Source organism: Populus alba, chromosome 14 (genome assembly GCF_005239225.2).
Source record: "Populus alba chromosome 14, ASM523922v2, whole genome shotgun sequence".
NCBI lineage: Eukaryota > Viridiplantae > Streptophyta > Magnoliopsida > Malpighiales > Salicaceae > Populus > Populus alba.
Window position 1 is genome coordinate 10,076,774 of NC_133297.1, and position 12,701 is coordinate 10,089,474.

Here is a 12,701-nt window from a genome sequence, read left to right on the forward strand (position 1 = left end):
ATTTTTCTACATAATCTAAATCATTAATTTTCTTACAATAATTCATTTTTATTGTCATATAATTAAATTAAAAAAATAATATTTTTTAATTTATTTTATTAAACATGTGCATCATCTTTTTAAAAATAAATCGCAATGTGAATACTTGGCTAATAACAAGAGCAAACAAGGAACTAGGATTTGGAATAGAAAATTCAATGGAGAAATAATAATATTAATAAGCACGGGTTCGTAATTGTTAGTTTTATTTCAATGTTCCTTTATATTTTATTTTTTGCAAGGTTAAATGTTGGGTTGCAAGCAAATGTAAAGACAAATTGATAAAATCAACTGGTTTGGAACTAAATTGATGTTAAGAGTAACATATCAGGGACTGAATTGAGATTTTCCTCTTCTTTTAAAACTTCATTTCAATCACATATCATATTTCGATATCAACGATTCATTCATGGCTTTTTATTATTATTATTAAAAAATCGTCCTTGTTTATATTATCATATTAAAGAAAGGAAGAACTGCAACTTCGTCGAAGTATCACACGCTTTCAGTCAAGATTTAGTATCGAGTTACCAAGTATCTAAACAATTGCATTTGCTGTTAGAATTTGCACCGCTTCTTACCTCTGCTCATCACAACTTCACACCCTATATTAGCATGTATATCTCCGTCGTTACATTCACTCTGGACAACGGGTCCATGATCGGCCAAATCATGAAAGGAGCTTTCATTCACTCAGTGCCGTCTTCTGTTTCCATTTCCATTCCGGTTACGGTCCCTGTACCCAGAAGAATTCCGTTGCCTGGACCTATTATCAGGCAGGTAGTCCCATCCGGAATTCGTCCTGCCTCCTGAATGGTTTCTCCCTGACATGTACTCTTGTGATTCAAAACGGCTGTTCTCCGGACTCCAAGACTCAAAACCCTCATCACCCAAATATTCATTTCTTTCCCGAGGAGGACCTGACCGCAACTGTGGCTGCACAGGCCCTCCATATGGTGGCTCATAGTTATTTTGATTAACACGAGATGGGGAATTTGATACTAAACTCTGCCTAACTCTCCAGGAATCACGCATTGGACCTACATCGCCAGTATGTGGCCACAACGAGTGTACGGTGGGAGGTTCGTTTATATGTGACTGTAACTGTGTTGGTGCTGATACTGCGGATGTTGATCGTGGAAATGGAACTGGCCATCTCTCTGGTGGATTTGATGTGAGAGAAATGGATGGAGCTGGTTTTACGTTGTTCATGGTTTCAACCCACATTGAAGGCCCAATTGCAGCTGAAGGGTTCGGTAGGGAAGGGGTGTTGACGGGTAAATTTTTCATGGTAAAAACAATTTCTGAGGATGGCGTATGTAATATTGATGAATTGGTGGGATAACTCTGTTGGGATTGGAGAACCATCGGAGGTTGTCGGTTTTCAGGTACTATGATGCTTGTTTGAGACAGTGAGAAAGGATGATGTTGGGATAGTAATGGCATGCTTGCTTGCTGCTGTGGTGTTCTGATGTTAGTGGCTTGATTTTGACGTTGCACCAAGCTTGTGTTCTCGGCTAGAGGAGCAACGGTGGGGACTCCGGGGTCAGTGTATGCAACTCCGTTCCCCGATGAAGCCTGCTGGGAAAATGGATTCTTGTCACCTTCTGATCTCCATCCACTCTGCATATTTTACAATGTTAACAGATAGAATATTAGTAGATGCTCATTGTAACCAAGGAAGAATTCTGTAACAAACACATACCATTTTATTTTTCTGTAATGTTATTTTTAGTTCAAGTGACAACACCTATGAGGGGGCCCACTACTTTTTTAGTCAAGAGCACAATTTTCCCAGAAGCATGCATGGGACACATCAATCCACCATTCCCAGCTTATGGAAGATACGATCAATCAGTGGATGGACAATGGCAAAAAAAATGCTTCAACCATATATCTTCCGACCTTTGATGGCAATTTTAATCGACGAGGTTGAAAGAACCATGTGACCAATTTCTAGACTGCTTAAATCATCAAAGCAACTCCCATGGTCAAATCCCAATTCCCATAACAGGTTACATTACATCTCTAATTGCTCAAAAGTTCATGTTTACCTTTATTTTAGTTTGGCTTACATAAACAATGTTGGGCTTTGTGCAACCCAGATTTTAATGCATGATTCCCCGTGAGATTTTATATATTTACTAAATTGTAGGAGCAAATTGCTCTACCCATAGGAAGTTGACAACAGTTTAATGATTTGTAGCAAAATTTGCAATATTGGCCTAAATCACGCACCGTTCCAGGATTGCTTGACGGAGTTGGTGATGGAAGAGAAACTTCAACCTTCTCCTCTACTTTCCCACCAAGCCCATTTAAACTACCTGCCAAACCAGCCCCTCCAGCCTTTATCGTATCAAGCAGCTTCACGGTGTCATCACTTGATAAATTGCCGGCTTGGCCAGAAGTCAATGCAAAAACCAATTCTGGATTTTTTAGCAATACAGCAAGCAACTCAAGATCTGGTTCAGTTGCACTCCCTCCACCAACCTGAGGCAGGGAAGGTGCTGGTGATGGTGCAACTATAGTGTTTACATGTTCGGTCAGGGAAACCTGTATTTCTGCACCATCAGCATCAGGTGGCTGTTCAATTGGAATTTCTGGGGTCAATGTGTCATCATAGTCCATCTCGAGGTCCCATGGTTCCTTGGGGTTAGATGGTAACTCCTGGACTGTCTGATAGATGGTTTCTACCTCCCTACGGTTTCTGTTTTTCTGAACATCAACTTCTTTTCCATTTTCACCAGTGCTCACTCTCCAGAGAAAGTTGAGTTTTATTTCTGCAGAAAAGATAAGTGCATAAAGGATGAAAAACCAAAGAATGTGCATTGAGTTAATAAGAAAAACCAAAGGAAGACAGGAGTGGAAGAGAAAAGCCTAAGCAAAATCAAATAATTATGCACATTTACAACTAGCAAGCAGCTTTTAACTCCGCTGGGTGACAACCCATGAAAAGTTGAAGACAGCAGTTTGGTTTTGAGAGGAATAGGAAAGACAAATGGAAGTGAAGGAGCTCAGTCACCGTCAATCTGCAAAGAGAATACTGTCGGCCTCTCTCAGCTTAGCTAACCACTAAATCTGGCCAAAGTCCAGTAGTGCAGAAGCTAATTATCCACTAATGTGAAACTGATTCTCTATTTATAGATTCATAGATTTACAAATTTGTAACAAGATTTTCTCTGCATTGAGTACAGCATCCAGGTGTTTGGGCCTCATGCTGATAATATACAATCCCCAACCCAGAATTGATAAAGCACTGTGAAACTCTTTTCACTCATAATTTTGTGCTTGATATGTGCTCAATTCCAAGATGGGAAATGAAAAAGTTTCAGGTTGTATAGAAAACTCATTGGCAAATCAAAAACACCATATGGCAGAAATTTCACCTTTACATTCCATCCGTTCAACATAATTGTATAAAGATGGTCCTCACGAAGTAATCCAACAAACCATATTCAGGAGTTTCCAGGTTTGAAATAACTGACGTGATTTGATACCATATGGTATGTGGATGCCATAATTGGGAAAGAATTAAAAATCAATGTGTACAAGTCCTAAGATAGATAATCCATGTTCACAGTGCAAATGAGAAATCTTCAGGCATTTACTGCATCAAGTTATGAGGCTATTGTCACTTGCTACCCACCAATGCTATAAAATCTGGTTGGAAGCATAAACTTCACCATATAAAGTATTTTGCATTATTATGACATTATGCCAATTTCTCACAACATTAACAGTTGCAATACTACATTCTTTCCTGTTGATAAGTTAGTATTAAGCAAACTAATAGCTTGAAAAAAGTTTTTAATTCAAGCCCCCACAACTACAATAATAGTCTTTATCAACAGACCAGTTAGCATCTTCAATGCACATCAGCAAATGTTGTATTTGTAAAGGCTATCCACTTGCTGTATCAGACAGCCAATCCAAATGCTAAAATCATTGCGATATAATGGTAGGGAAACAAGGTATGGGCAATTGAATGGAAAGAGTCACACGAGATATTGAATATCAACATAGATCCAAAAGCATTAAACTGCAAATTTTTAAACACCTGTATCTTATCTATTCTACACATTGTTATACAGTGTAAAAAGGTGCCTCACTTTATCCCCAAAGCACCTACTCATCTGCACTAATATAATAACTGATCAAAAGTTGAAGTAACCAACAAAGAAACACCAAAAGCACATGTACCTGGAGGAGTCTTCCATGGGATCTTGACTTCAATACAAACTCCCCCCATGGGTTCCTTTGAATCAATTTCTTTCTTTGGATTGAGGGACCCCTCAACCTCACAAGAAACTTCCAGGGGAGGCATCACAGGTTTCTTGTATTCCTCAATCTTTGGCCGAATATGAATTTTGGAAACTAGAGACAAGCTTGCAGACATACTTGAAGGTCCATTTTTCATACCAGTATTTCCATTAGATGAAAGACCTGTTTTCCCATGCTTGTTCTGCATGAATAAAGCACGCATTTTTGCTTTTTGGATATCATCAGCAGACATTGGGCGACCTGTACTAACATGAGCAGCTTTAGTGGCCTGAGGGCTTCTGCCTGCTGTTTTCTGGCCAGGCTGTTCCACAAGCTGAACTTTTCTACGTTCTCTTGTATCTGTTACTAGCTAAGGAAGCTACTTATGCATTTTTCCTGACTGAGAAACAAGAAAACTACAAATGCACATTCATCATTGAGGTGCTTCAGTAGTTCAAGAGAGGATGGATTATTTCCAATTCCAAGAAAAAAATGTCTTAATTAGGAACTTTAATTTTTTAATGCCAGACTGAAAATGCAAAAAGATACACTTGATAATTAACAAGTCTGAGACCAATTTTGAAAACAAACAGAACTACAGTCAAAAGTGCTCTTGCACTTCAAGCATTATATTTGCGATGAGGTAAATTTAATCAGTAAAAATGACCGAGCACAGATCACAACTTTATTAACCATTCAACCAGAATTCCAAAAAAAAACCATAACCAATGCAACCAACAATATTTCTAAGGTTATGCACCCAAATGGATTACTGAATGGGATTTCTCCTCATTAAACTGACCAGAAGCCACCAACAAAACCATGGAACACAGATATAGAAACAAAAAGGTTCAAATTGAAACTACTGACCATCTACTGCCATATTTATACCTTATAATTTGATAATAAGCACAAGCCGTCAATTAATAGCCATCACAAATTGAAACATTTTGAGATTGTCAGTCAGGTTAATGTTGTTCATTCATTACATACATGTACGGAGGTGGTGAGAGAAGTTGCAGTATAACTTTTAAGTGAGGTTTAACAAAACAAATTGCAAGGTAATCAAACCTGAAATAGCCACAAACATCACCATCACCAAGGAACACATTAATTTCATTTTTATACTCAGCTAGATTATAGCATATTTTGCCCCATGAGTTGACATTTGATTGATTGACACCAAAAAAGTGGGTGAAATCAATTATTGCAATTAAAAAGGCTATTAGAAAAGAACTGAATTGCACTTTTTAAGAATACAAGCATGTAATCAAATGTTTTGAAAAACTTGCCCCCTGCATGTGTTGGTTTTGTTTGCCAGTTCACCACCAAATCAACCTGACATTAGCCAGAAGGCTGGTGTTGAGGCTGCTGTAATTTTTCAAAATAAGTTCATTTCAGCTATTGATTTGAGAAAAAGCGACCAGCATTTAGTCAATTTGGTGTCAATCAACCAACTTTGAAACACGGGTAAGCCAGTCATTTGCTACAAGCAGTGGGGAAAAAAGGTGGTTTTGCCATCCAAGTCAATGGTTTAGAACTGCCCTCACTATTATAGTCACTGTAACAGCTAGCGTAGGGGAAGCGAGTAGCATCTGTCAGTTCTTGCCATCCGAGTTCCTTAGGCTAAGCCTTTAAACCATAAGACTATCAGGAAAACATATTTGACCTAATGGCGAACACTTTGACTAGGCATTTCCCAGACCATTGCCTATATCATAAATAAAACGGTAAACATATCAAGTGGCTTTGGACTTTTCAGTTAAAAATACAGCTACAAGTTCACTGTATAAAATAAGCATGCACCAAGAGATGGGTGTAACTATATGAAGTAAATAAAAGCTTCATCCCTCAACCAAGGAAATGTTAATTCTATCAATTTTCCTTCAAATGCCAGCTAAGTTGCAAGGCACCACTTAAAAAAATACTGAGGATACGGGATGAAGGTGCACCTAGTATGTGCTTTCTGCTCGGATCATCTGTTGATGCTGGCAACAGCTTCAATGCTTGTGAAGACTCGATTTTCCTAAAAACAAAGAAATTTATGCTGAATATCCAAACAAACACCAATATTATTCCCAGCAGGCTGATTGTAAGTCAAACCAAAAAACATATCAATACCTGATATTTTCTGAACTTTCCAATGAGAGAGCAGGAACACCATACTGTGCAGAAATAAAAGCTGTTAGAAAACATCCTATAACATCAGTCCACTTTTGACCATGTAACGGACTGTGCATAGAACTTACAGGATTACCGATATCAGACTGCCATAATTCATTGCCCATAATTTCATCAATGCTGCACAAAATCAGTGCCAAAAGATGAGACTTGATTGAACAAATCTTAAGATTATAGGAGGTAATCTCATGAACTTGCCTCTGCTTCAAAATCATGTCCTGTGCATCTGTAGAGAAGTTTACGCCATAGGGTTTTTTCATTGCTTGACGTCTTGCAAACATTTTGCTCCATCTTGATAACAAAACCCTGGCCCTGTTTGATATGTCTGATCTTCAAATCAGATTTATGAGATTCCAAATTATCACAAGGCACATAATGAAAAGAAGCACATTAATGTGTCTCATATCATATAATGCACAACTTGAAAGGATATTATCAAAACAGAGAACTAATAGCTATAATGAACTATAAGAAAAAATTTAATATTTCCATGTATATACAGCAGCTAATTCCTCCATTTTGCTTATTTGTCTGACAATGACAGAAGCAATCTGTGGTCAATGATGACCAGGCAGAAGAGCCATCGAATTGGTTCACAAAAAGTACAGATAAAAAACAAGATAAGAGAACACCATATTAGTTTCAATATTTTTATATGAAATCAAAGCAAACTGATATGAACTTCATTATTCATAACAAGGAAACAAAAATTCCAGAAACTATCCTCCTGAAGCAATGAGAACAATTAAGAAACATTCCAATAGCCCATGAAGTTCATTTATCAATTAATAATTAGGAAATGATATCTGTGTGCGATGCAAGAAGCAGGATATAGGAAGGTCAAAAAGCAAGAGTTAACAAAAGCACACCTGAAGTCCTGTAAAACCGCAGTCTATTAACACCGCGAAGTATGGCTGACATGTGTTCAGGAGGAGCTTTATGTAGGGGTAAATGACAGAAGACCTGAATACACCATAGATGCAAAATACTAAGCATGTTTATGAAGCAAAAATGTTACAAGGAAGACAATAAAATTTTATAACTACATTCAAGGTGACAATAAGAACGCTCGTTTGTTCTTCAGCAGCAGCTTGACTTAACCATGTTACCAAAATCATGACACCACCATTAAATAGAAACCTGGGAACGTGCATGGAAAATATTAAATGCAAACAGAGAAAAAAACACATCTTGTTAAATATAATAGTGAGTTGAAAAGTACCAATTTAGAACAGAGAAAGTATGTATTTGCAAGATCCATTCCATAAGCTTGACCTGCCCAGTAAATGTTTCTTCTTTCCGCAACAAACCAAAAATATTCTCAATAAAATGTTTGTCTAATTCATCTAAACCAGGTAGCATGTCGTCCTGTGTTGAGCAAGAGGGGGCTTCATCAACTCTGGAAGGACCAGCAGAGTTTAAGGGAACAGGATTGTGGGCAACTGAGTCTAAGGGAACTGGATACAGACTTGCAGGGTTTAAGGGAACTGGATTTGGACTAACAGAAATTAAGGGAACTGGATTGGGGCTGACAGATTCCAAGTGAAATGGATTGGGGCTAACAGAGTTTAAGGGAGCTGAAATGGAGCTAACAGAATTTAAGGGAACAGAATTGGGGCCAGCAGAGTTCAAGTGAATTGGATTGGGACTAACAGAGTTTAAGGGAGCTGAAATGGAGCTAACAGAATTTAAGGGAACAGAACTGGGGCCAGCAGAGTTCAAGTGAATTGGATTGGGACTAACAGAGTTTAACATAGCTGGATTGGAGCAAACATAATTTAGGGGAACTTGATTGGGGTCAACAGAGTTCAAAGGAACCAAATCAATAGGCATCAAAGCATCTGATGTCGTTAGGAACCCATTTTGAGGTTCCTTGTGTGCAGTAACTCTAATAGCCTTCTCCATTGACAACCGAATCAGTTTCCTCACTCTCGTACGTTGGCTGGCAAAAAAATCCCGAACCTATAGATGATGCAACACCATGTCATGATCCATAACAGATACAAATCCATCAAGTCTATACACAGCCCTTATCTTCTCAGGCAATGCACTCTTGGAATGGTACTTGATTCTCTATCAATCTTTTGTTTAGATGCAGACTATATAACTTAAAGTAAGTTAGGATCAAACATGAACAGATTGCATAAAAGCAATCAATATAACTGCACGTGTGTCTCTAAATTCATGTAAATACATGCAAGAGTAATAAAAAACAATGTTGGTAAGAAGTTAATGTATGAATTTCGTACATAACCAAACTTAAACATGAAGGGAGGGAAAATCACCTGCGTGACTGTAGCTCCAAATTGAACACTAATATCTCGTGATTCCTTCTTACTGAATGCATCTTTAATAGAGAAAACTTCTTGCATATACTTTACGGCCTTAGGGTTTATCAAATCTCGAGGCCTTTTCCCTGCCAAATCGACTAGTAATGTTAGCAGTGACCGAAAACAACCAAATTTACAAGAATTTTGATTATTATCCAGAGACGAACATGATAATGGAACAATGGAATCATATACATATGGTGTATCATAAAAAAGGCAAGGCAAAAGCCCTAAAAACTCACCGATTTTTATCGAAAGAGCACCAGCTGCCTGCGAATGATTTCATAAAAGTTAGTTATGGCTAGGTAAAGAAAGCCGGAAAAAGTTACATATTACTAAAAAAATGGGAAAAAGACGCGCCATTTCTTGAGAAAGAGGATTGACACCAGTGAGCTTGCATTGAGTGACGACAATTCTTCGAAGATGATCGATTTGGTTGTGGAAAACCTCTCTCTGCGAATCCAAAAACTTTTGAAAGGACTCGACAGAGCTCCCAATCTCTGTCTCTGTCAAATCCTCCATTGTCAAATTGGAAAGCTGGAGTCTTGATTTTCGAAGTACCTGCACAACTACGCATTACACTACGGTTACAGTGTGAAGATTTGTGTGATTTCTAAAAAAAATAACAGAAAGGCTTGCGTTAGGGTTGCTAGAATGGGGGGGGAGGGGGATGCGTGGGTTTGGGAATAGGTAGCTGCGAACAAGGGAGCAAGGGACCCAAATTAACACGTGAGAAAAAAATAAATTAAACTTACAAACCACACGCACAATTCTGCTGGCGCGCGCGCCTGCGCGTGCTTCTTACCGCGCATCATTGATCAAAGAGATTCGGTGGGCTAATGAGATAGCGGGGTTGTTATAAAGATTTGAAAATATATTAAAATAATATTTTTTAATTTTTAAAAGTTATTTTTAATATTAGCATATTAAAATAATTTAAAAATAAAAAAAAAATTAAAGTAAAAAAATAATCAATTAATTAATTTTAAAAAAAACACTTTTAAAATACAAAAACAAACAAGGTTTATGATATCTTAAAAACAGATACAATGATGATTTTTAAGAGATTGTTTGGTATTGTGACAGCGGTTGTTTTTAAAATATTTTTTATTCAAAAATTTATTAAAAAATTTAAAATATATATATTTTTGATATCAACACATCAAAACAATCTAAAATTATAATAAAAAATGTTTTTTTATAAATTAATTTATAAAAAAATTATATATATCCAATATTTGTTTAAAAATTGCTCATAAATATTCAATAAAAAATATGTATTTTTAATTTCTATATTAGGTTTTTACATAATTTTATCAATCTGATTATTTTTTACTCTTTTACACTGTCGTGTCCAAATTATTATGGCATTATTTTTTATTTTATTTTTTTCTTATTTAAACTTATTTTTTATAATTTCAAGAGCATTGGGTCCTGCATCAGGACGCAATAGAATTGAGTCTAGCATTAGGACTCAATTCTCTTGGGTTCGACAGCAGGATCCAAAGCTAATGGGTCTTACTTCAAAACCCAAGAGAATTGGTTCTGACATCAAGATCCAATTCTTTTGAATCCCACGGGAGGACCCAAGACTAGTGGTTCCTGCGTCAGGACCCAGGAGAATTGGGTCTTAGGTTATAAAAATATTATTATTTATATTATAAATATTATTATTTTATTACTTAGAATTATAACAAAAATAAGAATATTTTTTATATGAATACTTTGAATTATAAGAAAAATAAAAATATTTATAACACATATAGTTATATTAAGAAACCAAAGAATATTTATGACACAAATTATAATATTTTTATATTAATACTTGGAATTATAATTAAAATAATATATTTATAACACAAATAATAATTTTTTTTCATATGAAACTTTGAATTATAAGAAAAATAATTATATTTATAACACAAATAATTATATTTTTTATATGAATACTTTGAATTATATTTTTAAATCTTTATTGACACAAATAAAATGATGGTTTTTCTTCGATAGAAATAATAGTATTTTTAAATTTATTAATGATAAATAATAATAATAATTTTTCCAAATTTATTAATTATTTTATTAATAATATTAACTATAATAAAATAATAATATGAATGATACAAATAATAATATTATTAATTATAGTAAAAATAATAATATTTATAATACCACTAATATTATTTTTAATATAAATACTTTCAATTAGAATTAAAAAAATAATATTTATAATATAAATAGTACTATTTTTAAAATGAATATTAAGTCCGGACTCAGGACTCAAGCCCAAGGCCAATTGGTTTTGCGTCTAGAGCATCCAAAAGAGTTATAATGAAAATAATAATATTTTTTCTATTAAAACTTTGAATTATAATAAAAAAAAATATAATATTTATAACACAAATAATTATATTTAGAAACCCAAAAATATTATATTTATAACACAAATAATTATATTTTTTATATGAATACTTTAAACTATATTTTTAAATCTTTAAAAAAATGATGGTTTTTCTTCAATAGTAATTATACTATTTTTTAAATTCATTAATGATAATAATAATAATAATAATAAATTTTCCAAGATTATTAATAATATTAATTATAATAAAAATAATAATATGTATGATATAAATAATAATATTTTTAATTTTAATATTATTAATTACAGTAAAAATAATAATATTTACAACACCAATAATACTATTTTTAATATTAATATTTTTAATTAGAATAAAAATAATAATATTTATAACACAAATAATAATATTTTTTTCTATCAATACTTTGAATTATAATAAAAATAATAATATTTACAACACAAATAATTATATTTAGAATCCCAAAAATATTTACAAAAAAAATAATAATATTTTTTATATTAATACTTTGAATTATAATAAAAATAATAATATGTATAACATAAATAATAATATTTTTTATATGAATACTTTAAATTATAAGAAAAATAATGATATTTATAACATAAATAACTCTTGAATTTTTTTTTCTTTTCTCTTATTAATTTTTTTACATACTGTAAAAAGGAAATAATAATATTTTTTATATGAACACCTTTTAAAAAAAAAAATTATATTTCTCTTCTTGAATTTCTTTATTAAAGCATATTTATTTTTACATCTTAAAAATACTTGAAAATTTTTTGAGATTTTTTCATTGTTTTCTTTACTTCAAATTAAATTTTTGATGTTTTTTTTTTTAATATTGAGATTGGCTCTGACTAAGCTACCAAACTTAAAAAGAATATATTAATTTGGGTCCTGCCCTAGAAAGATCTAAAATAGCTTTGGATCCTGCTGCGGCTAGACCCATCAGCCTTGGCTGTTCCTGCGAGCAGGATCTATTAGTATGGATTATGTTTATAGCAGGACCCATCAACATTGAATCCTGCCCCACACAAGACCTAATGCTTTCTTTCTCTTGGAATCGGTTAGCTCACAGGAACCAAGGATGCTTGTAAGTTGCACTCCAATAGTTGTTTCAATAGTGTTGGGTCATGCGCAAGATCTAAAATTGAAAAAAAAAAATTAAATTTTTGTTTGATTTCAAATTAATATTTTTTGTATTATTTTTTAACATATTTAAAAAATATATATACTGAGATTTGATCTGGTTATGTAGCCAGATCCGTTGTTGCGTTGGGCCCTGCCTACAAGCAAGGGCCAGCAACGTGGGGCCTTGCTCGTAGTAGACCCTGCCTCCCACCACACCAGGACCCAACAGCTTTGGACTCTGCCTTTCATCATGACCTAACACCCAATTGGGTTATGCCTCCCATCACATCAGAACCCATTAGCTTTGGGCCTACCTTCCACGATGATCTAACGCCTAATTGGACCGTGTCTTCCACCATGACCCAACACCAATTGG

The 12,701-nt window shown here is 34.2% G+C and overlaps 1 protein-coding gene across 2 annotated transcripts; it reads right to left on the bottom strand.

Moving 5' to 3' along the window:
• Positions 1 to 453: 453 nt before the first annotated feature.
• LOC118041942 (homeobox protein LUMINIDEPENDENS) lies at positions 454 to 9,496 on the bottom strand. 2 transcript variants are annotated; one of them, XM_035049453.2, is made up of 13 exons: positions 9,171 to 9,495; positions 9,053 to 9,080; positions 8,766 to 8,896; positions 7,703 to 8,442; positions 7,527 to 7,620; positions 7,350 to 7,443; positions 6,679 to 6,805; positions 6,549 to 6,600; positions 6,421 to 6,464; positions 6,237 to 6,325; positions 4,240 to 4,659; positions 2,278 to 2,819; positions 454 to 1,662 (listed from the first exon to the last, which is right to left on the bottom strand). In XM_035049453.2, exons 1-13 carry the CDS (start codon positions 9,330 to 9,332, stop codon positions 733 to 735), a joined length of 3,453 nt encoding a protein of 1,150 aa, XP_034905344.1. In that variant the 5' UTR covers positions 9,333 to 9,495; the 3' UTR covers positions 454 to 732. The 2 variants fall into 2 exon arrangements, with proteins under 2 accessions (XP_034905344.1, XP_034905343.1); XM_035049452.2 differs by having other exon boundaries at positions 6,549 to 6,805; positions 9,171 to 9,496.
• Between the last annotated feature and the right edge of the window lie 3,205 nt (positions 9,497 to 12,701).

Bases quoted from the DNA above. Each gene is read 5' to 3' on its own strand.
- LOC118041942 (XM_035049452.2), bottom strand. From the start codon at position 9,332: ATGGAGGATTTGACAGAGACAGAGATTGGGAGCTCTGTCGAGTCCTTT. The intron at 8,443-8,765 runs GTGATTTTCCCT...CATCATCTATAG, and splicing joins TTGGAGCTACAGTCACGCAG to GTTCGGGATTTTTTTGCCAG. The intron at 7,444-7,526 runs GTAGTTATAAAA...TGGTGTATTCAG, and splicing joins TTCTTATTGTCACCTTGAAT to GTCTTCTGTCATTTACCCCT.